The 26,701-nt window shown below is 40.1% G+C and overlaps 1 protein-coding gene across 1 annotated transcript in view; it reads left to right on the top strand.

The window, feature by feature from the left end:
• The window catches only part of MFSD6 (major facilitator superfamily domain containing 6), a gene marked incomplete at its 3' end in the record, with an annotated part of 74,895 nt that overhangs the window by 3,691 nt on the left and 44,503 nt on the right, over window positions 1-26,701 (top strand). Inside the window, exon 2 of the mRNA XM_079710052.1 lies at window positions 16,670-18,281. Coding sequence (XP_079566178.1) covers window positions 16,723-18,281 — 1,559 coding nt within the window. The 5' untranslated portion in view covers window positions 16,670-16,722. The remainder of the gene's footprint in view (window positions 1-16,669; window positions 18,282-26,701) is intronic.

The raw sequence follows: 26,701 nt of genomic DNA, 5'->3' as shown, positions 1-26,701 counted from the left end.
TTTGGGCTGAGGGAAATCTCAGTCTTTTGATTTAGGAAAATTTGTTGCTTAGTAGGTTCTTTTTAAACCCAGAAATCAAGTGCAAAATCCTACCCTAGTACAAAGCCAGTTTTGGTAAAACCTTTTCCTCAAAGCAAAATGAATGTGTCATTTCCCAGGGCACAGCATTTTGGATTCCTGGGAAATGCAGACGTGCACATCTGCTGTGAATTCTGTGTAGGGCAAAGAAAACACCCTTAATGTCTCCATCAGGAACATTCCATTTGGATATGATTCCTCCACATTTAATTACCCAACATTAGCTGTCTTTGGCCATTTATTCTACTTTACTGGCATTTTGATGGGTGAGAATGCCTGTGTCAGCCTGATTTGTTGTCCTAAATCCTGAATGACATGTTATCCAGTACTTAGCCCTATTGTTGGGTTTCAGTAACTTTGCTTTGTAGCTGGTTTTCCTTCTCTGTATTTATAAGACACTTATTTACTACTTTGAAAAATGGCATTGTTTAAATTGAGTTACTTGGCTGGGTAGCTTTTGGAAACTATCAGAGCCATTTGCTAAGATATTGATTTATTTGACGCTGAGCCCAATAGAAAACTAAACCAAACCAAAACAAATAAAAAATGTGGAACACCTAAACTTTGAACCTATATATTAATATGTCTGCTATAGCTATTGCAACTCTGGTTGCTAGTTTGTGGCTCTAAATAGCACGCAAACACACACACACACACCCCTACCCCAGCACCGACAAAAAATACCCCAAATGTTGTGTATTAAAAGTAGCTTTCATCTGCTTTTGTCCACTGTAATGTGAATATGGCTGAGCCATAGATGTGCTGATGATTGTGTTGAAGAGATGTTAAGGTTTGGAAATGTGAATGACTGGCCTGTATTACCTTGTGACCTGGTGGTCCTGCTGTATTTAGGAATGGGGGAGAATGGGGCGAAGATGGGAAGAAATCTAGGCTCTTACAAAAACCGTATTCCAGAGATATAAAAGAGGATTGAGTAAAGGATGGCCGAGACATCTTTTTTGACATTTGTTCTGGCCTGTGTTTGAGTACGGGAGACAAATTCAGGGAATGATGTGCAAGTAGAAAACAGGGAAGTCCAGCTTTGAATGACTCTGAGGAAATGTTTTGATGTGAGACCAAGAGTGGAACTTGGGGGAGAGGGAGACGGGACGTTATGAGTTAGCAGTGGCCGAGGGAGCTCTGATGTGGATTTGTTGGGGATAAAAGGGGAACTGGAAAGAGGAACTGGTGTTGTCTCAACAAACCTGATTTGTGGGTTAGTTGTGCCCGGTGAAAGTGCGCGAGAAGCCTAGGCTAGTAGTAACTCCCCGCGTGGTTCTGTAGAGAGACCTGGGTGCCCCCCACTCCACTTTCCCCGCGTGGCCACTGTGGGGTGAAGAGCGGAAATGGAGCAGCGGAGTCCAGGACTCCCAGGGGAACTCTGAGCCCCAGAACAGAGGAGGAGTGAGTCCCTGTGAGCCATGTGGCGAATTCTTCTCTTATAACTGCTCTGGGCTTTTTTAGGCCCAAGGTTAAGTTAGAACACACTTGGCCCAACGTAAATAAGGCCTTTCTCAACAGAGCCAAGCCCCAAAGCCCCACACTGAACACTTAAAGCAGAACCATACAGAGCGATGTGGACACTATCTATGACTTTTAAAGAAGTGCACTGATATGATCCACCATAGCCATGCTTCTGTAGCTGTTGTGAGGTGCCTTCTTTCTTCTATTTCAAAATGCTTTCTGTGGAATTGTGTTTAACTAATGAACAGATGGACCCCACATTCACCTTTATGAGGGAGTTTGAATAAAAGAGTATCAAAGGGGTAAAAATGATACACTTTAAAATTTTATTTCCCATTAATGAGGTTCCCTGTGTTTTGAAGGTGTAATATCTCTAAGAGTATCTCAGAGCTCTTGTAACTGGCCCTTTCGCTTGTTCCTACCAGTAAGCAGGATCAGCACAAGGATAGACGGACTTCAACTGAGCAACTCCAGGTGACCTTTCAGGAACTACTGGGTCAAGGGTGTCCCAGTTATCACTCAGATACCTTGTATTTCAAATAATGCCTTTAAAATATGTGTTTTATTTATTTATTTTATTATTTTTTCAAAAACATTTATTTTTTGGCAGCGTTGGGTCTTCGTTGCTGCGCACGGGCTTTCTCTAGTTGCGGCGAGCGGGGCCTACTCTTTTTTTTTTTTTTTTTTTTTTTTTGCTGTACGTGGGCCTCTCATTGTTGTGACCTCTCCCGTTGCGGAGCACAGGCTCCGTGGCCATGGCTCACGGGCCCAGCCTCTCCGCGGCATGTGGGATGCTCCCGGACCGGGGCACGAACCTGTGTCCCCTGCATCGGCAGGTGGACTCTCAACCACTGCGCCACCAGGGAAGTCCAGGGCCTACTCTTCATTGTGGTGCATGGGCTTCTCATTGTGGTGGCTTTTCTTTGTTGTGGCACGTGGGCTCTAGGTGCGCGGGCTCAGTAGTTGTGGCCCACGGGCTTAGTTGCTCCGCAGCATGTGGGATCTTCCCGGACCAGGGCTCGATCCTGTGTTCCCTGCATTGGCAGGCAGATTCTTAACCACTGTGCCACCAAGGAAGTCCCAAATATATATTTTAAAAGTGATATATGGGGCTTCCCTGGTGGCGCAGTGGTTGAGAGTCCACCTGCCGATGCAGGGGACACGGGTTCGTGCCCCGGTCCGGGAAGATCCCACATGCCGCGGAGCGGCTGGGTCCGTGCGCCATGGCCGCTGAGCCTGCGCATTCGGAGCCTGTGCTCTGCAACGGGAGAGGCCACAGCAGTGAGAAGCCCGCATACCGCAAAAAAAAAAAAAAAAAAAAAAAAAAAAAAAAGTGATATATGCTCATTGGAGAAAAATCCAGTCAAGTCTAAGAAAAAATTAAAGTAACTCCTAATTTTACTTCTGAGAGATAACCCCTAGTAATATTTTGTTATTGTTTTCATATCTTTTTCTAAAGTATATTTTGTATGAAGTACATAGATTTACAAATATAAACTCTTACAATACATACAGGTTTGTGTCTTGCTTTTTTTCACTTAATGCAGTGCACAGATCATGAGCATTTCCCCATATTCTATTAATTCTATTTAAGTTCTGTTAATTAACTTCAGTTTTTCCATCCTGTTTTTCTCTCATGTGGACATACCATAATTTATTTAACTGTTTCTATTACTGGTTGCTCACTTTGTTTCAGTTTTGATCATTATGATAAACATCCATCCGCTTAAATCCTTGCCTTCTAGAAAGACTGTACTTCTACTCTCAGTTAAAGAGGGTGACTATCGATCTTCATCTTTACCAGCATTGAACATTTTCATTTTCAAAAATATTAGTATGGCATGTTTATTGAAGTATCTCGTTTCTTTAATGGGTGAGGTAATAAATCTTTTTCTGAAAGAAACTGATAGCACTTGGTACCCCTCAATTTATCAGAGTCCTAACAGCATAAGAAACAAGATAATTTTAGATTACATATGCTGGAATGTGCTTAGGATATAAATGATTATTTTAGACTGTAGTGTGCTTAGGGGGTATAAAGAAAAGCCATTGACGGTAGCTGCATGTCTATAGAAGAATGTATCCTAAACTTTGAGGTCTGTATTTTCGTCTAGATTGTAAACTCGTAAAAGATATGTGTGAGAAAGAAACACCTATAAATTTCTGTTTAGAATGCCTTGTCTTATAGACTGTATACTCTTCAAGCCTCTTAAGTTTCTCAGTGTCTAATAGTGCCAGAATAACTACATAATAATACCAGTCTTTTATTGAATAAGCATTTATCAAGCACCCATTATAAATATAGCATTATTTTACATACATAATACGTGTACTGGTGCTCTAACCCAGTGTTATAGTACCAATACCTGGAGTTGTATTTTTATTTCTCATTATAATTCTTATTTTTCCACAGCCTACTTTTCATGTGTTCCTAGTATTTTTAGATTTTGGACCCATAGTCCTATACTAGTTGTATTTGCCCAAGTCCTTTTCTGAAAAGATTTGAAAAAAAAATTGAATATGTGTCTGTGTGTATAGAACAAGCATTCACATAACTAGGTTTAAAAATAAACCAAAAAACATTTTAATAGAATTTTAATTTCTTTTTTACTCATATATATTCTGTATAAATTGCTTCTCAAGTATAGCACACAATAATTTATAGCGGAAAATCTGAAACTTTAAGTAAATAACGTAGCTTTCAATATCAATCTTTAAAAAAGTCTTTGTTTTATACTTCGAAAAGATAAGAAAAGAAAAAGAAAAGCTAAGATTTTTCTGTGTTAGCTTCTTGGCAAAGAAACAAAAATTGTGTTTATAATCATTAAAATAGTAAATAATTTGATAATAGAGACAGTTTTCAAATGACAAGAGTTGACTTGCTGTGGCTTCTGCTTTCACTGTGGCCTGTGCCCGTGCTGACCAGGTTCCAGCCTTCCCTCTTTCTCTCCTCTTCTAACCTGGTACCTGTTCTATTACCTAGAAGGTGTTTGAAGACACCGCTGCAATGCTGGCATAGTTCTCAGGCTCCCACATGAAAATAATTGCACTTGTAGGGTTCCCAATCTAAGAAACTGCATAATGTTGGAAAGCTAATAGGAATTGCATAAACATTTATTAGAGAAATAGATGTATGATGGTAGCATCAATATACATTTGAAAATGAGTGGAACATGTATGTATGACACGTTTATTCAGTGCTTTCAAAGACCACTGGCGGTAACTCCACGGCTCCCACAGGCTAGAACTGTTGCCCTGGAGGAAGCCAGTGGCCGGTGAGTCCATGCCCACTTCTGTGGCTCATGGCTGGAGGGGAGTGGGTAGGGAAGCTCTGGGTGGGCTTGTCTTTCGAGACCTGTTGCCGGCATTCCAGATTGAAAAGTAGAAAGAATTTTCCCCAATTTAAAAGTTATGAGCTTTGTAACACTGAGGTTAGCACTCTTGGTTCAGTAATCTGAGTACCACCCCTATTTGTAAGATTATTTCAATGGGGAAATGGTTTCTAAGCTTCAGCAATTGAAGTACAATGAATATTGGAAACCCGGCTGTTCAGGAGTTTGGTGATTTTAAACAAACAATTTCATTGCCGTGTCTGGCTATTGATTTTGGTTTAGAGAGAGATGACTGTGCACTGGTTCTATTTTTACAAAGTTTCTGTGGCCCCCTTAAATCCTTACATGGTTTTCCTTCTTGACAAATAAATGCAGAGTGTCAGCAGCAGCATATTCAATTATTTTACTTCCTATTTTCAACACCTATTGGATTTTTTTTTTTTAGTTGGAGAAACAAGATATAAATATATTTAAAAAAAACTTTTTCTTCCATGCTGTTCTGTGAACTGTTACTTGTTCCTCACACTGGGCTTGTTTTATTTATTTATTTTTTAATATCTTTATTGGAGTATAATTGCTTTACAATGGTGTGTTACTTTCTGCTTTATAACAAAGTGAATCAGCTATACATATACATATATCCCCTTATCTCCTCCTTCTTGCCTCTCCCTCCCACCCTCCCTATCCCACCCCTCTGCGGCAGCTTCCCACTAGCTATCTATTTGACATTTGGTAGTATTAGGAAGTTTATTTGAGAGGTAGAAGGAAATGAGGTTCGGGGGCCTGCTTCAAATTTATACTATAAGCTTTTGGCACAATATTTAATCAAAAACCTAAAACGAATAAATAGAAATCTGCTTCCATGATGGTTGATAAGGTCTAAGGACCTACATTACAAATTTTTTATTGACATTTAAGTGTGTCTTCCACAAAGTGAAAGTGAAAACCCCCTTGGCTTTTATTACTAAAACCACATTTAGGGTTAAAGTCTATGCCACGCCCCTGCGCTCCCACCCCACCCCCCATGAAAATAATTTGTTCTTTTTACCATCTTAGTAGGTGAAGGGAAATATATTAGAGTGGGCTTCATCTCCTTTCTTTCACATTTATTATGTTACAGATATAATTAAAGTGTTCCTAAGGGGGCTATATTTTTTAAAATTTTAAATATTTATTTACTTGGTGGTGCCAGGTCTTAGTTGTGGCACAGGCACGCGGGATCTAGTTCCCTGACCAAGGATGCAACCCGGGCCCCCTGCATTGGGAGCGCAGAGTCTTAACCACTGGACCACCAGGGAAGTCCCAGGGGGCTATATTTTATTTTTTAATTTTTTTCTTAAAGTTACCATTTATTAAGAGCTTACCATGTACCAGCCCTATTAACCTGTCACATGCATTTTTTTAATCTATTCCTTACAGCAATCCCAAGAGTTTAGTGCGGACGAGATTTACAGATTTATAAATGTAAAACCTAAGAGGTGAAGAGGTTAGAAACCTGGCCAAAGCCATGTGGCTAGTAATTGCTTCAAAACTGACCTTTCAGCCTCTAGTGCTCACTCTCTTAGTTATGACATGACACCCTTTCTAAGCACAATCAATCCTCTTAATCGCCCAGTAAAATAGGCTGGGCTTGTGCCCCTGTTCCCACTTTACAGGTGCGGACACTGACCTGAGTGGTAACATAACTTGCCCAAAGACACCTGATTGTTTTTTTATTTTTATTTTTTCACACACACACACACACACACACACACACACACACACACACACACTGTATTTTATTTTTACAAGAGATAAATAAACTGACACCAAGCCTTGTAAATGGATGACCACAACAAAAGCAACAATGATTGCGATTACCAAACAGGAAACACACTCACACTATGTCATAATATTGACATTCAGTCCAGTAATCCTCCACTGTAGCAGCTCCTTTACTTTGCAGTGAAAATTGATTTGTATATTTTTTGCCTCTGAGTCCTTGTGGGATTTTTTTATTATTATTCAAACAGAAAGTCACAAAAATTATAATCATCCTCATCAGTTCACTCAGTCCCAGGGGGCTATATTTTAAATGAATAGTTATTTCTTGCCATGGATACTTAATTATCATTCTAGTCCATAATCCAACAATGTGTTCTCTAATAAGCCTGTGCACCCATCCCACCTCCCAGCTAGGCTGTGGTCATGGAAATGGATATGGATGTAAATTCATGAGCTGTGATGGATAAAAGGCTATCTGGGTTCCGGGGTTCAAGGGTGGTGCCAGGGATTACGAGAACACTTGGGAAGAATGCTTTTGGAGTGATTGCAAAATAAGGCCCAGCATTGTAATGAAATATCATACCCTGGAATGAAATCACAGCCACCACAACCACCGAATGTTGCAATGTTGCTATGTTGCTTTTGAGTTAGAAAAATGCTTTTTCATACATTATTTCATTTAACCCTAGAACCCCTCTGAGAGTTAATTGACTCTGGTTTGTGTTTTTATTTATTTATTTTTTCTTTTTTCTTTTTTTGGTTTGTGTTTTTAATCTCCATTTTACAATGAGGAAAGGGAGGCTCAAAGTGGCAGTGCTTTGTCAAAGCCAGGAGAGCAACTGAGACTTCTCTCTGCACTTCCTAAAATTAATGTCTGTCACCTTAAGCTTTAGTAAAATCTTATGTGTATTTTGCCATCAGGTATTTGTCAAAAATAGCCAATATTTATTGAGAGCTTACAAGAGTAAAGGGCAGTATGCTAAGTACTGGATTCCTCCCTCCAAGAGTTTATAATCTAGTTGGGCAAACAGGAAATATCTATAAAAAGAGCAATAAAATTACCCCTACATCATGCAACAGCTCAGGTGTGGGAGTAATTTTCAGAAGTAGAGGAAGGAGTTAGGAAAATACTGCAAGTTTATTCTATTTCCAGATGTTATAAAAAATTGCCTTAGATTCAGTTCATAAAGTACTGTCTAAAATGATTCCATCACAGGATATCAGTATTTGCAATTAGTGTTACACTAAAATAGAAGGTCAGATGTTAGGGAATCCTTAGTAGAGGTTGCAGTGGCAGAACCCTGCCAATCTATTTTCCACACTGAAGCTATAATGATCTTTGTAAAATACAGATGTGGTCCTTCTACTCTCCCGTTCAGTTCTCTTTGGAGGCTCCCCATTATACTCAAAATACATAATATGCACAAATTCTTACGTATCAGGCACTGTGCTAAGAGCTCAACACACATTATCCTTTTTCATCCTCACGGCTACCCTAACGGAAAAATATTATTATGTTCCTTATTTTGTATATGAGGAAGAGTAAGACTTAGAGAAGTTAAAAGCTTTCCCAAGGCCACAGAACTCGACAGTGGCCGAGCTAGGATCCCAATCTCGGCCAGTCTCTCACTCCCGACTCAGGAACCCCTTGGCATCGTGCAGAAGGCCTTTCTTGATCAGCACTTCCCGTGGTCCTCCTTTGTGGGTTACGCTTACTCATCTGCTAAGGCTCCCCTTAAGGCCCCACCCCAGAGACTCCTGTGTCACCCGTGCTTGCACCTATTTTAACATTTGGCACAGCAGGTTATGGTTGTGGAGAGACCCCTGCCTATCTCTCTCCACTGGATTTGATAGCAGGGACTGCGTCTTTACACCATTTGAATTATTGATCACCAAGCATGCATCCCATCTAATGGTTGGTGTTAAATTCATGCCTGTGGGATTAAAAAAAGAAAAGCATGTCTTTATCTTCACTATAAGTCTCTAATGTAGTATTTTGTGTTTTACCCAGTCATCCCTCAGCTTGATACTTGAGGGCATCTGTAATCTATTGCTGTTTGCCAGCCTCGTTTGCCCTTCAGCCGCAGTATTAACCTTGTAAGGATCTCTTGCTGTCTTTTCTTTCCCGCATCCTGGAGTAGTTTTTCCATCCTTTGTCTAAGGCAAATCGTACACATCTTTCAAGGTTCAAGTTAAGTCCCTCATTCTCTTTTTTGTTTGTTTGTTTTTGTTTTTGTTTTTGCCGTATGTGGGCCTCACACTGTTGTAGCCTCTCCCGTTGCGGAGCACAGGCTCCGGATGTGCAGGCTCAGCGGCCATGGCTCAGGGGCCCAGCCGCTCCGTGGCATGTGGGATCTTCCCGGACCAGGGCACAAACCCATGTCCCCTGCATCAGCAGGCGGACTCTCAACCACTGCGCCACCAGGGAAGCCCCCCGCATTCTCTTGACAACTCCCATCTGGAGCTTGGACTCTCTACTGTGAGCTCCAGAAGCACCGCTGTTATCAGTAACATTTTTGCTTAATTATGCAGTGTTCTGTGACTTCTCTTGTATAATTCCTCTGACTTGTCATTTAAATCTTCCTTGTGTTTTGGGCTCACCTTGTCAACTATAAAGTCTTTGAGGCCCAAGACCTCTTTGTCTAGTAGTGGCACAGTGGGTTGACAGGCAGTACCTGCTAAGAGCACAGAGTGTCTGGATTTGAATCCCAGCTCTGCTGCGTATTCCCTATGTGACGTTGGGGTAATTATTTACCTTCTTTGTGCCTCAGTTTCCTCATCTGTAAAGTGAGGAAAGTAATCATGTTTACCCCAGAGAACTGTTGTGAGGAATAATGAGTTAGTACATTTTAAGCCCATAGCAAGCGTTGTTTAAGTGTTGAGGTGGTGTAGTTAGTAATAATAGTGAGAATAATATAGCCCACTGAAAACTCTTATTAAAATACAAAAATGTCCAAGCGGGACAACCACAGGCTGTGAATTAACCACTGTATGGATCAGTTTGTCACCTAGCAGACAAGTTTTGCTGTGAGCCTGGGAAAGGTCCATCAGGAATGACAGGGAGGGCTTTCCTGGTGGCGCAGTGCCGTGAGCCATGGCCGCTGAGCCTGCGCGTCCGGAGCCTGTGCTCCGCAACGGGAGAGGCCACAGAGTGAGAGGCCCGCGTACCGCAAAAAAAAAAAAAAAAAGAAAAAAGAATGACAAGGACAGCAGGTTCTGGGTTCTGGGAAGAGTCTCAGTCCAAGTGGAATGCTGTCGCTAGCAGCTGTGGGGAGCCTGTGGGTGTAGCACGGAGTGTCCGCAGAGCTCAAACTGGACTCCAGAGAATCGGGGCTGACAAAACTAGAGCTAGTTTGATTCTTTCACAGTTTGATGTAGCCATAAAGGAGCCACGTCAGAATGCTCCAAAAGGAAGAGGAAGATTCCAAAATAGTCATTCACCTTTGCACACCTTAATGGCCTTGTAGCATGTGTAACTGTTGTAAAACCAACCTTATATTTCTTTTTCATGACATTGGCTAAATGTGTAGCGGATGCTAAAGCAATCCTTATTGAGAAAAGATCTGTTGGAATTGAAATTGAGCACTGTGCCTCTGAGGAAAGCTCTATTCTGGAAAATGCTGGGGGTTGAACTGAATGTTCACAGTACAGTATGTAAATACCAGGATGCGAAGGCTCATTTAGAGGAGCTTCTGTATGTCTATGTTGGGAATACATCGCAGCAGTGATTAGAGTTCTGCTCTGGGATTCACATTGCTCAGAGGCATAGAGAGTGGTCAGTAAGAGTTGACAGGGTAGAGCTAGCTCTGAGGGTTCAGGAAGTGGAGTTCCCTATTTTGCAGCTTCAGTCCTGGTCTCTGGGCAACATCGTGTTGATAGCTGTGGTGCCAGGAGGAATGTCCCTTCTGTGTAATCCAGGGATTGTTTCCTCTCCATCACTGGCAGTTATGTCACTGATACATTAGAGCACACATTATTATAGCGTTGGCAGATCTGACCTTTGGCAATTATTATTCCAAGTAATATATTCAGGTTTAAGATTTTCTTTCTTCAAAAGTTGAATCCATTTCCATACTCATGTATTTATGGATAACTCAATGTATTTTTGAGCAGCTTTAATTTAAATATTTAATGAAGAAAGCTATCAATTTTAGCAAGAATGATTTCATCACCCCTCATCAATAATTCAGAAATACCTGCTATTTTTTTTTAATTTTTTTTTTTTTTTTGCACGGTACACGGGCCCCTCACTGTTGTGGCCTCTCCCGTTGCGGAGCACAGGTTACGACGCGCAGGCCCGGCGGCCATGGCCCACGGGCCCAGCCGCTCCACGGCATGTGGGATCTTCCCGGACCGGGGCACGAACCCATATACCCTGCATCGGCAGGGGGACTCTCAACCACTGCGCCACCAGGGAAGCCCTACCTACTATTTTTTAATGACTCAGTGTAGGTACCAGTAGAATGAATGCCCTTCCAGGTTTTAAAAGGCTGTGTTATATATGTTCACAGTAATGATGTTTATTACTATCATTAGAGAGTACCAAGTGAGAAAGCTTTTCTAAAAAACAGACAAAAGCCCTTCTTATCCAAGTAGGATTAACTGCAAACCTGTAATATAGATTTTTCTAGAGCAATTCATAGATTTATTTCTGTTTATAATTTGAAATGTCTTCTCTGTTTTTTAAAGTTTCTTTAAAAAAATCTTTAAGATTCAGAAGTTTAAAACAAAATATTAGCTTAATGGGTTCATGTTGGTGGACTATTAAATAAAAAAAGTCTCCCCTAGATTTGTAAACAGGTTAAGTACTTCATACAGCATGTAAATACTCTAACTTCTCCTTATACTTACTCTATCAATCCTTATGGCAAATTAAATGTAATCTAAGTCATCCAAAGCATGCCCTGCTTTGGGACATATTTTAATTTTATTAAAATGCAGAGGTTTTTGGGGGGTTCATTTGTTTCTTTTTTGTCTCTGATCCTTTGATTACACAGATGACTGTAGTTATACTTTATTTTGTTTCTATGTTCACAATGTGCTTATTTCAGTTCCTTTTTATCAGTATCTAAATATGACCTGAAAATATTGAGTCTAAACACTAATGTCCAGAGGTGAAACTAAAAGTTTTTGTTTGTTTGTATTTTTAGATTTGAAATTCATATAGAAGTTACTGAATGTGACATTCATATAAAAGGTACTGAATGCCATATTACAGGAACATTTTCTTCACTACTTTGCATTTGTTGATATTTTGACAACTACTTAACCTCTGGACTCATGTTAACAAGAGAAACTTTGCGTAACTTCTGATAATTAAAAATCATTTGAATCATTTGGAGAGGAAAGAATGGTTTAGGGGAAGTCACTCATCAAGGTTTAAATCAACCTCCTAATGTAATATATTTTGCAGCTTTGAATCAGCATTTGGAGGTTGATTCAGTTCTTCATCATCACTTGAACAATTTGGGAATTATGCTTTTTAAAGGTAACTTTGTGTCCTTCTCTGACCTACTTGTTATAGAAGCAGCAGTTGATTTATGGAGGATAATTAAATAAAAGCCACCTGACAAGAATTCATGCAGTCAGCATTCCTTCTGTACAATTCTGAAAACTATTTTTAGTCTGATAGAAAGATACTAGCAGCTGCTTTTGATTATCTTGTACCAAGACAAAGCCCATGTGACTGCATATTTCTTTTTTAGCTTTGATTTTTATTTTTGAGGTGAGTTATGCATGTACAAAGCTTTTTTAAAAAAAATTAGCAAGTTTACAAGACTTGTTTCTTTTTTTTTTAAATCAGACTTCTATGACATCCCTCCTCATTTTCCCTCCCAGAGGCAACTACATTCTCTGTCTTTAAGGTGATTATTTTGATATTCACCAGTGCATTTTGAAATAAAAAGCTTGTATTCTTAATTCATGATTTTTAAATGTAGGCATTATCTGTTGTCTTCCCACTATGGAAGATACAGAGTTACTCCCACGCTGCCCCGGCTCTCTGTGCCCCTTCAGCCTTCTCATTTCCCTATCTTCCCCATATAGTTACGTGGCAATTTTGGTTAGTTCAGTAGCCCTTACTTACATTAGTATGACTATGTGATCGAAGCTGAGACATGTAGTAAACTATGGCTATTTTTCTTTTCTTGTGCAACTTTTTGTTTTCTTGTAGTGTTTTGTTTACCTTTCTCTAAACTTACCAGTAATTCATCCCTAAGCTCTTCACCAGTGGTCTAAGTTTCCTCTTAGGACATTCAGATGTATTGGCATTCTGCCGGTGTCACTTTGCTGACAAAGCCTCTCCTGGAGCCTGCACACCTGACCCAGCTGCAGTGGCCGCCTTTTGTGTCATCCTGGGATCTCCAGTCACCAGCATGCCGTATTCCCTTTGCCTCTCTCCTATGTTAGTTCTCTTATTTTCTAAATTCCATGTCTTACTCTCTCTTGTTTTATTCCCTTGTTTTGGCAGTGCACAACCTGAGAAAGGGTATATGAGAGGTACATTTTTTTTGAGAAATTGCATATGTGAAATGTCTTTCTTTTACCTATAAACTTGAATGATAATTGGGTTGAGTACAGCTTCCAGTGTTGCTGTTGAGATATCTGAAGCCATTGTGGTCCCTGATCCTTAGTATGTGACACATTTTATTCTCTGAAAGTTTGTAGGGTCGTCTGTTTGTTCTAATGTTCTCTGAAAGCTTGATGATGTACTTTGGCTTGGATGTATTTTATCCACTGTGTTAAGTACTCTGGTCATTTCAGACAACTCATATATCTTTCAGTTCTGAGAAATTTTCTTGAATCAAAAAGATTCCCATCTCTCAATTTTCTCTATTTTTCTCTTGGAGTTCCTGTTTTTTAGGTACTTGACTTTCTGGGTGATCCTATATTTGTCTTGTCTTTTCTCTCCTAGTTTCATCTCTTTTCTTTTTCGCTTCGTATTTTAAGTTCTTTTTTTGTTGTTGAAAAATGATATAATTCACTGACTTTTTATAACGTGAATACTTCCATTTAATAAAGGTCCAGATAAAAACAAAAACCCCAAAACCCCCAAATTATCAGGACCCCAGAACTCCTTCTAGCTACTCCCTCACCCAAGGGTAATTACGATCTTGAATTTTTTTAATTAATCTTTTTTATTCTGAGATAATTATAGATTCACATACAGTTGTAAGAAATAATACAGAGATAGCCCATTTATCCAGTACCCACTTTCCCCCAGTGGTAACATCTTGCAAAACTTTAGTATAATAGCACAACTAGGATACTGACATTGATACAGTCAAGATACAGAACATTTTTATCACCACCAGATCCCTCATGTTGCCCTTTTGTAGCCGCCTCCACTTTCCTCCCACCCTCTACTCCCTACTGAACCCCTGACAATCACTTATATGTTCTCCATTTAAATAATTTTGTCAGTCTGAGAATGATATATGAATGGAATCATACAGTGGATAATCTTTTGAGATTGGCTTTTTTCACTCTTTATAATTCTCTGGAGATTCAATCAGGTTATTGTATGTGTCAGTCATTTATTCCTTTTGATTGCTGAACAATTTCCCATGGTACGGAGGTACCAGTTTGTTTAACCATTCATCCATGAAGGACATCTGAGTTACTTCCAATTTTTGGCTATTACAGATAAAGATGCTGTAAACATTTGTGTACAGGTTTTTGTGTGAAAATAAGTTTTCAGTTCTCTGGGATAACTGCCCAGAAGTGCAGTTGCTGGGTCACGTGATAGTCACGTGTTTGGATTTATAAGAAACTGCCGAACTGCTTAGCAGAGTGGCTGTACCATTTTACATCCCCAGCAGCAGTGTATGAGGGATTTAGTTTCTCTTTATCCTTGTCAGAATTCGGTGGTGTTACTATTTTTACTTTAGCTATTCTTATAGGTGTATAGTGATGTATCATGTTTTTAATTTACATTTTCCTAACGGTTAATGACAATGAACATCTTTTCGTGTGTTTATTTGCATCTGTATATCCTGTATATTCTCTTTGGTGAAATGTCTCTTCATGTCTTGTCTGTTTTCTAAGTGGATTGTTTGGTATATTTTCTGTTGCGTTTTGAGAATTCTTTACATATTCTAGATACTAGCCCTTTGTTGAATATGTGGCTTGCAAATATTTTCTCACAGTTTATAGCTTGTTTTTTCATTCTTTTAATAGAGCCTTTCACAGAGCAAAAGTTTTAAATTTTGATAAAGTCTAATTGTTCATTTTTTCCTTTTTTGAGTCATGCTTTTGGTGTTAAGTCTAAGAACCGTTTGCCTAGCACTAGAACCTGAAGATTTTCTCCTAGGTTTTTTTTTTCCTAAAAGTTTTACAGTTTTACATTTAAATCCATGAATCCATTTTGAGTGAGTATTCATATAAGGTATGAGACTTAGGTTGACATTCATTTTTTGCCTATTGATGACTAATTGCACCAGCACTATTTGTTGAAAAGTTTTTTATCTTTCTCCCATCGAATTGTGTTTGCATCGTTGTCAAATATCACTTGGACATATTTGTGTGGATTTATTCCTGGGCTCTCTGTTCTGTTCCATTGATCTATGTGTCTGTTCTTCCACCAGTACCACATAGTGGTGATTAGTATGTGGCTAAGTAATAAATCTTCTTTTTCAAAATTGCTTTAGCTATTCTAGTTCCCTTTCCTTTTCAGATAAATTTTAGAGTAATCTCACCTATATCCACAAAAAAATCTTGTTGGGATTTTGATAGGGACTGTGTTAAAACTGTATATAAATTTGAGGATAATTGAAGTCTTTACTGTGTTGAGTGTTCCACCCCATGAACATGGTATGGTTCTCCATTTATTTAAATTTTTAATTTCTTTTATCAGCATTTTGTAGTTTTCAGCATACAGTCCTGTACATGTTTTGTTAATTTATACTGAAATATTTCTTCTTTCTAGAAGCTTTTGTAGCTTTTTTGGGATTTCCTACATATTCAGTCATGCCAACTGCAAATAGAGACAGTTTCTTCCTTTTTGATCTGTATGCCTTTTGTTTCCTTTTCTTATTGCACTGGCTAGAACTTCCAACACAAAGTTGCATAAGAATGATGAGACCAGACAGTCTTCCCTTCTTCCCTATCTTAGAGAAAAAGCATTCAGTCTTTCACCATTAAGTGTAATGTTACCTGTGGGTTTGTTTTTTTGTTTCTTTTTTGCGGTATGCGGGCCTCTCACTGTTGTGGCCTCTCCCGTTGTGGAGCACAGGCTCCGGACGCGCAGGCTCAGCGGCCATGGCTCACAGGCCCAGCCACTCCACGGCATGTGGGATCTTCCCGGACCGGGCCACGAACCCGTGTCCCCTGCATCGGCAGGCGGACTCTCAACCACTGTGCCACCAGGGAAGCCCACTATCTGCTATTTTTTTTCTGATATTTTCTTAAACTGCAATCTATAAAAGCACATCTGGAAAATGTATGTGATATAAGCAGCATAAAGACTACTTCCTTACCAGGATATCATTGGCGTGGCTGTAGTGACCAACTACAGATGCAAACGTGCAATTGGCTCCCTCTTTCTCATCACATTTGCGGTTGTGGTTAAGAGCTTATTTCTGTTTTTCTCCAAAAACTGAACGGTTTTAGCTACCTTTATTTTCTAAGAATTCTGGACTTCATAGTGCAGTGGATTTATTTTAAAAGTAAAACCAAGAAACTATAAATACTGTTTACTTTCAATTCCCTCTATTTGGTTTGGACATAATCCCTATCATTTGTACATTTTCCCTAGGAACCAATGAAAAGATTGAGAATGAACGTGAGCTATACACTTGTCATTAGAAGATGTAATTAGTCAGTCAGTGGCCACAAAGCGAGTACTTGATTTTTTGAAAGCTATTTTTCTTTAGCAGTACTATATGGCTGCAAGTGATAAGTGGTGATGGTTCTCTCTCACAATTACTATTTTTAGTTGTAGTTTGAAACTCCTCAGTTTCCGGCAAGACGAAGCTCTATGTCTAAATGTTATCATTTTCATACTAAGCCTTCTTTTAAATTTTACTTTACAGATCAACAACCAAAATTTTGAAGGTCATCAACTTTCTGATGGTGGTGATAAGCCATGGCGACAGATGATAAAGTTGCCATCTTAACCGATGATGAAGAGGAACAGAAGAGAAAGTATGTGCTTGCCGATCCTTTTAATGGTATTTCCAGGGAACCAGAACCACCTTCAAATGAAACACCCTCCCCCTCTGAAACAGCTGCTATTCCTGAGGAGGAAATAGACTGGATAGAGAAACATTGCGTTAAAATAAACAATGATCTTCTAATTTCCAAGGTCTTCTATTTTTTCTTTTACTCTGCATATGGCTCTCTTTACCCCCTTTTGCCTGTGTATTATAAGCAGCTGGGAATGTCACCAAGCCAGAGTGGGCTGCTGGTAGGTATTCGATACTTCATTGAATTCTGCAGTGCCCCCTTTTGGGGTGTAGTTGCAGATCGCTTTAAAAAAGGCAAAATTGTCCTCCTCTTTTCCCTTTTGTGTTGGGTTTTATTCAACTTGGGCATCGGATTTGTCAAACCTGCTACCTTGCGGTGTGTACCAAAGATTCCTCCAACAGCTCATCCCACCAGTTCAGGTCACCTATTCACTCTCCTGCCAGCGAATTCCTCCATTGTCTCTTCCATTACCACATCACCAGGAATTCGTGAGAAAAGGAACCTGCCTTCTTACAATGGGTCAGAGATGTTAGAAGCAGGGCACAGTGTCACAGAAACTGTCATCTTCTCGACAGCTCCAAACAAGACCAGTGCGCCCACTCTGCAGCCTCAGACTGATGAAATTACTGACCATGTTATGAACTTGACCATGAACCCAAGCACTGCAACCTCTGCTCCCCCAGGAAATGCAACCTGGGAGACAACCACTTCTGTTGTCACTACCGCCAAATCTTTACCTTCCGACCAAGTCACTCTTGTTTATGATCAACAAGAAGTAGAAGCTATATTCTTGGTGATCTTGGTAGTTGTCATAATAGGAGAATTTTTCAGTGCCTCCTCTGTCACGATTGTGGACACGGTAACACTCCAGTATCTGGGAAAGCACAGAGACCGCTATGGACTGCAACGCATGTGGGGCTCCCTGGGCTGGGGCCTGGCGATGCTGTCCGTGGGCATTGGCATTGACTACACCCACGTGGACGTGCTCATCAATGGGAAGGGGTGTAAGCCCCCTGAATACCGGAACTACCAGATTGTCTTCATTGTCTTTGGGGTTCTCATGACCATGGCCTTGATCGTCGCTACTCAGTTCCGGTTCCGCTACAACCACTTCAAAAACAGTGAAAATAAAGGGAAAGAGGTGGAGATCCCTCCAGTAGAGAGGAACAGCTCCACAGAATCCTCTGAGGAGACACCAACCACCACCAGCCACTCGCAGGCCTTCAACTTCTGGGACTTAATCAGGCTGCTTTGCAGTGTGCAGTATGGCTCTGTGTTGTTCGTGGCTTGGTTTATGGGTTTCGGTTACGGCTTCGTGTTCACCTTTCTCTACTGGCATTTGGAGGACCTGAATGGAACGACAACCCTCTTTGGCGTCTGTTCAGTCCTGAGCCATGTGTCTGAGCTGACAGCTTATTTTTTTAGTCACAAGCTTATTGAATTGATTGGCCACATCAGGTAAGAACATGTGTACTGTTGCTGCCTCTCAGCAATTGAACTTTATCTTTTCATAGTCTATAGCTCCTTTGCGCACATTTAAGGATATTATCATTTGTGTTGGGGGTAGGGTTGGGGTGGGAATGGGGATTTCTGTTTCTCTTTAAAATAGAAACAAAAGGAAGGAAGTGATGAACCTAGTTGGATTATCTCAGATAAACAAAATATGCTGTTTCTGCTCTGTATGCTAAGAGAATCTTACAGTAAATGTTTTCAGGTGTAGGAACACCAATTTAGTCAACTGTATTGTTCCATGGACCTTGAAGGGTCTGACCACCTGTCTCGGGCATTTATGAAGAGGGGCTTAAGTGGATAAAGAGGATTATGTTTTTTCAGCTTTCAGTTATTCTCAGCCACTTGCTGACACAGAAAGACCTTGAATATATGGTGTATGAAGATGTCCATTATATTTAGTAAAGCTGTGATGTGACCCACCATCATCCCTTATCCATGATATTATGTGGAAGAGAATCTTACATAATTTTTTCTGATTATTACATAAATCTCTGTGTTTTTATCTGCCATGAAGACATGGGATATTTAAAAATCTTGCTTCTACCTAAAATTTCCCGTGTAATCCTTTTAAGCAAAAAATCTATAAATGCCCAGTGTTTCTTGTGTAATGTTTCTCACCATTAATGTTTGTCTGAAGTTGTTTGAACAGTACCTTGCTCTTTATAAGTCTTTCTGCTTTGCTGTTGGCTCTAAAATGTAGAGCCAGGTACACTTAAGCATTCTTACCTCATAGAAAAGTATGGCATGTCTGTCCCTAAAATTTGAAGTTGCCATAACTAAAAGAAAGCAACTGTGTGTGTTTGTGTGTATGTGGTAATCTTTTAATCTGCTGTTTCCATGAGAAATTACAAAGGAGAAATAGATACAAGCTTTGAGAAACATGGATCTTTTTTCCTTTAATTTCCCTTTGACTAACTGAAGAAAGTATTTTCTAATGTGAAGTTTCAACCTAGAATCATTCTTTTCCCCATACAGTTGTGAGTGTTTTTCCTTGTTTGGTTTGGTTTTGCTTTGGGAGGCTGTGTGCTGTTCCTTCTGTTTCTCAAATCTTTGACCCCTTTGTTGTCACAAACAAAGTCAGGCACTGTATGGGCAGTTCCCAGAGACACAGAGTCCCCGAGGCACACTCATTGGGACCAATCAGAAAAGAGCCTTGTAATATTAACGGCTGGGGATGTCCTTTAACCTTGTCCAGGTCATGTTTACATTCTCTGAGCTGTGTGGATTGACCTTGATGAATCCGACTCACAGTGATGAATTTCTTCAGCTTGGTTGTTGGTATGAGCAGGATCTCGCCTCAGCTAATAGTGTGTTTAAAAACCACAGCCATTTATCATGATTTATCATGATTTAATCACTAAATAGTGTTAATTGAATGTTGACTCAGTACAGAGTACGTATATAGGTTTTATTTTCAAAGAAATTGTTAGATTCTTCTTACATGCTAAGAAAAGTAGTTTCTTTTCTGTCTTTGCTTTTTGTCTGAGGTATATACCTTCATGATAACATCCTAGTGGGTTTACTATTAATTTTGGTAATTACATGAACTTGCACTTGTGTTTTCTTTCCTAAGTATTACAAGTTACTCATTACGTAAAAACCAGTTGCTCACTTAACCTTAATTTTCTAGTTTTACGTACAAAAGCATCTTTTTTTTTCTTCTCTAATGATGTGATGGAAGAAGAAAGCTCTTGTCGCATTGTTGCTCCCAAAAGCCTACTGGGATTCCATCAGTTTGTGGTCATTTACCTCTTTGGGATTTTTATTCTGTCCATTAAAATGTATTAACTGCGTTTAGAAGATTCTGATAGTTGTAGTGAGATTATGCCCACGTATTCAGGTAGAATGGATATGTTTCTTTTGGTGAGAGTTTTTGGAGCCCAGTTAGTGGTGGTTGAGATTTGGGGGTTTAAAAATGTAGTGATGGAAGTTTGAACTTTTCACTGGAAGAATATTATGCATTAGTTGATGAAGAGAAATCATCTTTGTATGAATTCAGTCTTTATGTTTTCCTTGTAGGATCATAAGGAGATATCTGTCTGGCCCTTATGTATGCACGCATGTTTTTCGGTATTCTGTGACTGTCTTATGGGAGTTTGTTTCCAGGAGTCAGCACTACCACAAAGATTGTAACTATTCTGATAGAGTCAAAAGTGGATTGTCACAAATTTTTATATAGATTCATAATAAAGACACAATTTTTAAAACAGCATGTCCAATTTTGAACCATTTACTATTACAACATTTTTGCAGTTTGGGCTCAGTTTTTCAGGGAAAAACCTATCAGTCTAAACACATGCGCACACACACACACACAGAGTAAATGATTTCTGATTTTGACCTTGGGTTTTGTCCTCTTTGGAAAGTGGCTTTCTCAGGCAAATAAGATAATGTTTACTATTTCCACTAAAAAAAGTAAATGTCTTTTGATTTGAAACCTCAAGACTTTGGAATTTACAACAAGCATATTTCCAGGCTAATTTATGTAATGACGATGACTAGATTTCTTTAACTAGAGATATAAATGTATTTTTAGGCTATATTCACCTTACTGAATGTTTCAGCAGCCATGAGTAGGGTTGTGATCAAAATACTTTGCAATTAATCATTTGTAAATTTGTAAATCATTACTATTCAATATTAGGCCATCACCTATGTTATGTGATTCAAATTTATTTACATTTTAAGGGACACACAAAAATCTACTCAAGCAACTCTGACTGCCCTGAAATTCTTAAAGTCAGTTTTGTCATGCAAATGCTATCTGGAAGGGGTAATATATTAACCATTATTAGCCATTAATTACTACTTAATAGTAGCTAAGTATCCAAATGAGCTAGCCAGTCAGTTAGGGAAAGAAGGAAGTGCATGATGCAATTAGCAAGTGGAGGAACATACAGACTTTCCTGGTGGGCACTGCAGGAAGACCCAGAGCAGATAGCAAGACGCTGGCTACCAGCTGAGAACACTTGGGAGGTGGTACATGTTAACATTTTGTCATTGGAGGAATAGCAATCAGCGTTATAAGAGGGAGGAAACTGCAGCTGGGGTGATCAGGGAAGCTGAATTTGAGCCAGCCAGTGAAGGATTTAGGAACATGTTTATTATTATTTTTTTTTGCGGTACGTGGGCCTCTCACTGTTGTGGCCTCTCCCGTTGCGGAGCACAGGCTCCAGACGCGCAGGCTCAGCGGCCATAGCTCACGGGCCCAGCCGCTCCGTGGCATGTGGGATCTTCCCGGACCGGGGCACGAACCCGCGTCCCCTGCATTGGCAGGTGGACTCCCAACCACTGCGCCACCAGGGAAGCCGCGTGTTTATGTTTTTTTTGCTTCCTATCCTCTTCCTTGTTTCTACCCACCTCTTTGTGCCATATTTGTTGATCCTGGATCCCCCGGCTCTCAGGTCCTCTCCTTACCTTGCATGGCATGGTGCAGACTTCCACAGGCTGCTTTTTCTAGGACCCGGTCTGCTGGGTTCACCTCCTGCAGTGGTACTCAACCATTAGACTTACTGGGAGAGCTTTTAAAGCTCCTAATGCTCATCCTGCACTTAGACCAATTACATCAGACTCTCTCGGGGTGTTCCCAGTCATTCCAGCCAAAGCTGGTAACCACCAGACTGGTGAGAGGCCCAGGTGGAGGATGAGAGGGAGGGAGGGAGGGAAGAAACCCTAGCTCTCCGTAGGGTTTTGTGTGAGCTTTGGAGATTGTGCCCTCTAATCCTTTCATGTGGTTCTTGCCCTGGCCTCGGATGGTTTCTTCACAGGCAGGTGTTGATCAGTACTCAGCCGGAGACTGCAGGGGAACTGCGGGGAATCAGTACTGCAGGGGAACCCTCTGCAGCCCTCTCTCGATGTAGTTCCCTCCACTATGGTACTCAGCCCTGCTCCCAGACTCTCAGCCCTGCCTCCTCAACTCAGGAGTCCTCTGTACCCTGTCAGACGGCATCTCTGATAGCTGCTGCATCTCACCTATGGCTCTGCCTGCTGTGGGGGACCTTGAGCTCTGGTAACATGGCCCTCACCCTTCATCCTTCGGACCTGGACCCTCTGGGGGCTGTCTGCGGCTTTCTCACCGTACTCTGGCTTCTGGGCTCTTCCACCACCTATCTAACCAAGCCCCCGAATTAAGATTGGTGCCTGTTTCCCTGATTATATCCTAACTTATACACAATCCTTAACTGCTTAGAACTTCTGATGACAATCGCCGCAGTGAAGGAATAGAATGGAAATAGAATAACTCAATTCTTGATTTAAAAAAAAACAAGATGGTGGACCTTAAACAACTTTTTTCCCTTCTCATGTCCTAATGGAGTGTTACTTCTTATTTAAAAATTGACTTTCACCACAATAGAAAAAAATGTTAAGGCTTATTTCTCATAGTAAATTTGAACTCATAGTAAATTTGAAATTATAATTTACACATAATCTAAAGGAGTATTACTCTGTGTTGTTTAAAAATCAAAACCCTGAATATTTGTTAAGTTTAGTTGAACAAACAGTTTATTTAGGCCTGGGGAGCCCCAGATTAATAGGATGCAAGGATGAGCACTAAAAGGATGGGAGTTGGAAAAGACAGGGAGATTGAAGGCCAGATGAGTGCTGGGATTAGGAAAAGGAGCTTTATTCTGGGTGCAGTAGGGAATTATAGCAAGGTTCAGAGCAGGGGAGGGCCACAGATTTTCATTTATTTGCAATGCAGTGGGTAACTTTGAAGCAGGGAGCCCACTGAGAAGGTTCTCAAAATAGTCCAAGTGAGAGGTGTTACAGTCCTGGTATGCAGCAGTAGCAACAGAAATTGAGGGAGGTAAAATCAGCGGAATGGTTTGATGTGGGAAGTGATGTAGAGACTCCCATGTTTCAGCTTGGGTACAGTGGTTCCACTAAATCCCGTAGGAAATTCAAGAAGGAGATGCACAATTGGGGAGAGGGTGGTAAGGCAATTAGAATCCAGTGTTGGGTGTGTTTAGCTTAAAATTGGAACATCTACATGGGAATGTCTAGATGACAGTTGACTATTATAAGACTTAAAGCTCAACAAAGAAGTTAGGATTGGGGATACAGATTTGGGACAGTTAAAACCAGAAATATGGATAAGATCAACAGGGAAATCTTGTGGTGAAAGAAGAGACGTGGGCTAAGGAAAATCAATTATGATTGTCTCCAAGATTTTATTCTGAGTTTCTCATCTTATTGAAATGTTAGCTTATGTTTTATTGCTTAAGGTAAGTATCCTAATGCTTATGAGGAATTGTGTTGTATGATACTTGCTGTACCTGTTTCCACATCTTGCTTCAGGAGCAAATGACTTTCTGAGCACCCCTCCAATGCCATTACCTGATCCAGGCGCCCTCTAGGAGTGTTTTATAAATGGACCTGAGACATAAGCAAGGGAGAGGGAAAAGTAAAGGGAGAAGGAATATAAGGAGCAGAGATCGAAAGTAAGAAAATAGCGAGAGGAATAGCTGCTGTCTCCAGGGGAAGGTTTCTTCCTGTCCTTATTCATGAAAGGCAGTGTTACATAGTGGTTACAAGCATGGGCTGGGAGTCACGTTGCCTGGTTCAGAGCTTGGCTCTGCCGCTTGGAACCATGTGGTTTTGGACAAGTTATATTACTTTTTGTATCTCTGTTTTGTTACCTGTAAATAGGAATATCATTAGTACTAACCTCTTTTTTTTTTTATGAAGACTAAATGAGTTAAAAACACAGCAATTGCTTAGAACAGTGACTTGCATATATTCGGAGTTCAGTGGATTTTTTTATTATTACTTTGCCAATCTTCTGATACATTATGTTGCTTATAAGTACAAGACCCATTGGATCTGATAAAAATACAGTGACTTAGTATATTATCAGTTGTGTACAGATCATTAAGGCTGCAAAGTTGTTTGTGGGTTTCAAAATAAGTAATTCCTCCTCAAAAACATTTTGGTCAAATTGAGATCTTCTCCCACCAATTTATGATGACTGTAGATTGTTTATATTCTCTGTGCTATTTTTTAGGGCTTGGTGACTAACTCCGTAATAGCTGGCATACAGAATGATTGTGATTGTAGCCATTATTATTTATATGTGGGTAGGTTTCTGTTTTTTCTACTCCTTTCCCACTTTACCTTCAAAGATGTTGGTATTCATTTTTATAGGAAAAGTCTTTTAGAGCTATTTCAAGTATAGATTCTCATTATTAATCTGTAAGAGGTAGAGTCTCAAAAGTAGGAGAATTTATGATCAAGAGCCGAAAGGGCATAATTTGGTTTTTATAGCCCCCTGAAAAGAACATCTTTGCTAAGAAATATATTACTGTATGATATCATAGCTACCAGGCTGACTTGTTAATAACAGCGTTCCTGATAATTGAGCTATTCATAGTTCAGAATAAAAGCCCATTGTTGCAAGGTAGTGTAAGTAAATCCAGGGCTTTTAGCTATTGGTGTCATATTTGGTTTTTTTCTCTTCCACCTTTGGTGGCTGCATTGAATGAGATACTCACTGAGTTAGCGAGAGCAGGACTAACTCCGAATGAGCCGTAGCCGTTGTGGTTGCAGGTGCCCCCCTCACCATCTCACGGGGCAAGGCGGGTAGTCCTTGAAGTGCGCACCAAACAAGAGTAAAGACAGCCCCTACAAATTTTCATGACCTAGATAACCACTGCGGAGACAAATTCAGTAGTCCATGGTAATGTGCAAGTTGGACATTTCCTATGGCTTGAAAATTGCATATTAAGATATATACCTGCCTATGGGCTTCCCTGGTGGCACAGTGGTTGAGAGTCCGCCTGCCGATGCAGGGGACACGGGTTCATGCCCCGGTCCGGGAAGATCCCACATGCCGCGGAGCGGCTGGGCCCGTGAGCCATGGCCGCTGAGCCTGCGCGTCCGGAGCCTGTGCTCCGCAATGGGAGAGACCACAACAGTGAGAGGCCTGCGTACCGCAAAAAAAAAAAAAAAAAAAAAAAAAGATATATACCTGCCTAGAGAAACCTTTATACACACACAGAAAGAGATGTACAAGGATGCTTACTTGCTTGCTGCAGCTTTCTAACAGTGAGAAAGAGAATTAGTCGAAATATCCATCTATTGGGGAGTGGATACATTCAATATGGTATAGTCATAAGATGGAATATTATGGAGAAGTTAAAAGGAATGGATTAGATCAATATGTCAACATGGAAAGCTCTCAAAAATATGTTGAATGGGAAAAAAAACAAGTTTCAGAATGATACACAGTTTGGTACACTTATGCAGATTTTAACAATCCATTTCAAAAGTTATACATATTTTTATGGATATACCTAATTGTATAGAAAAACATTTACATTTATAGAGGGAAAATGCATTCTGAATTCATATTAGCCTTAGCTTTCTGGACAGGACATAAAAAGAAGGGACTGGGATGGGGAACAAAGAGGACAAGGAAGGCCCCCACTTTATCTGTAACATTTTGTTTCTTTAAGGAAATATAGCAAAATATTCATAATTTCCACTCTTGGTGCTACATATATGTATTCCCTACCTTTTTTGGTATTTTATATTGGAAAATAGCTTGAAGCTTAGGTCTCCTTACAGTGGATCAATATAATTATCCTCCCATAAAAAGATCAACTGTGTGTGTGTGTATGTAGCTGTATATGTTTTAAAGAGACATACTGTATCCATATATATCAGGTAAACATTGAGATTTTGTGCCACTAATATGTATAGTGCCCATATATCTTTCCCTAAGTAGCATAAATTTAAGTGATTAAAAGCCTACTTTACATAATTATCATGGCCTCAGGTCTTATTTCTTTCTCTTTAAAATGAAATCAGGTGCAAATTTATACTATCTCATTAGGAATTAGTGTCAAAATGTATCCAACAACCCTGATTTGGGTCATAATCATAATATTGATACTTCTTTATATATAAAAAGAAATCAGGGTACCAAAAAGCCAAGTGATATCCCAAAAGATCATGAAGTTTACTGCTGACAGTGAGTCCAGGTATGAGAGTTCGCACCAGCTGTTTAATTATCTCGAGTCATACAGTGTCAATTTACTGCCTTTTTTGTTTTTTTTTTGTTTGGTTGGTTTTTTTGCGGTACGCGGGCCTCTCACTGTTGCGGCCTCTCCCGTTGCGAAGCACAGGCTCCGGACGCGCAGGCTCAGTGGCCATGGCTCACGGGCCCAGCCGCTCCGCGGCATGTGGGATCTTCCCAGACCGGGGCACGAACCCGTGTCCCCTGCATCGGCAGGCGGACTCTCAACCACTGTGCCACCAGGGAAGCCCATTACTTCCTTTTTTGTACAAGTCAAAAACCTAAGCAATCTGGCTAACTATATTTCTACTTATCCTTGGAATATTTGGTAGACTGTAATTATATAATT

The sequence above is a fragment of the Hyperoodon ampullatus genome (assembly GCF_949752795.1).
Source record: "Hyperoodon ampullatus genome assembly, chromosome: 8".
Lineage (NCBI taxonomy): Eukaryota > Metazoa > Chordata > Mammalia > Artiodactyla > Ziphiidae > Hyperoodon > Hyperoodon ampullatus.
This window is presented reverse-complemented; position numbering and strand designations above follow the sequence as displayed.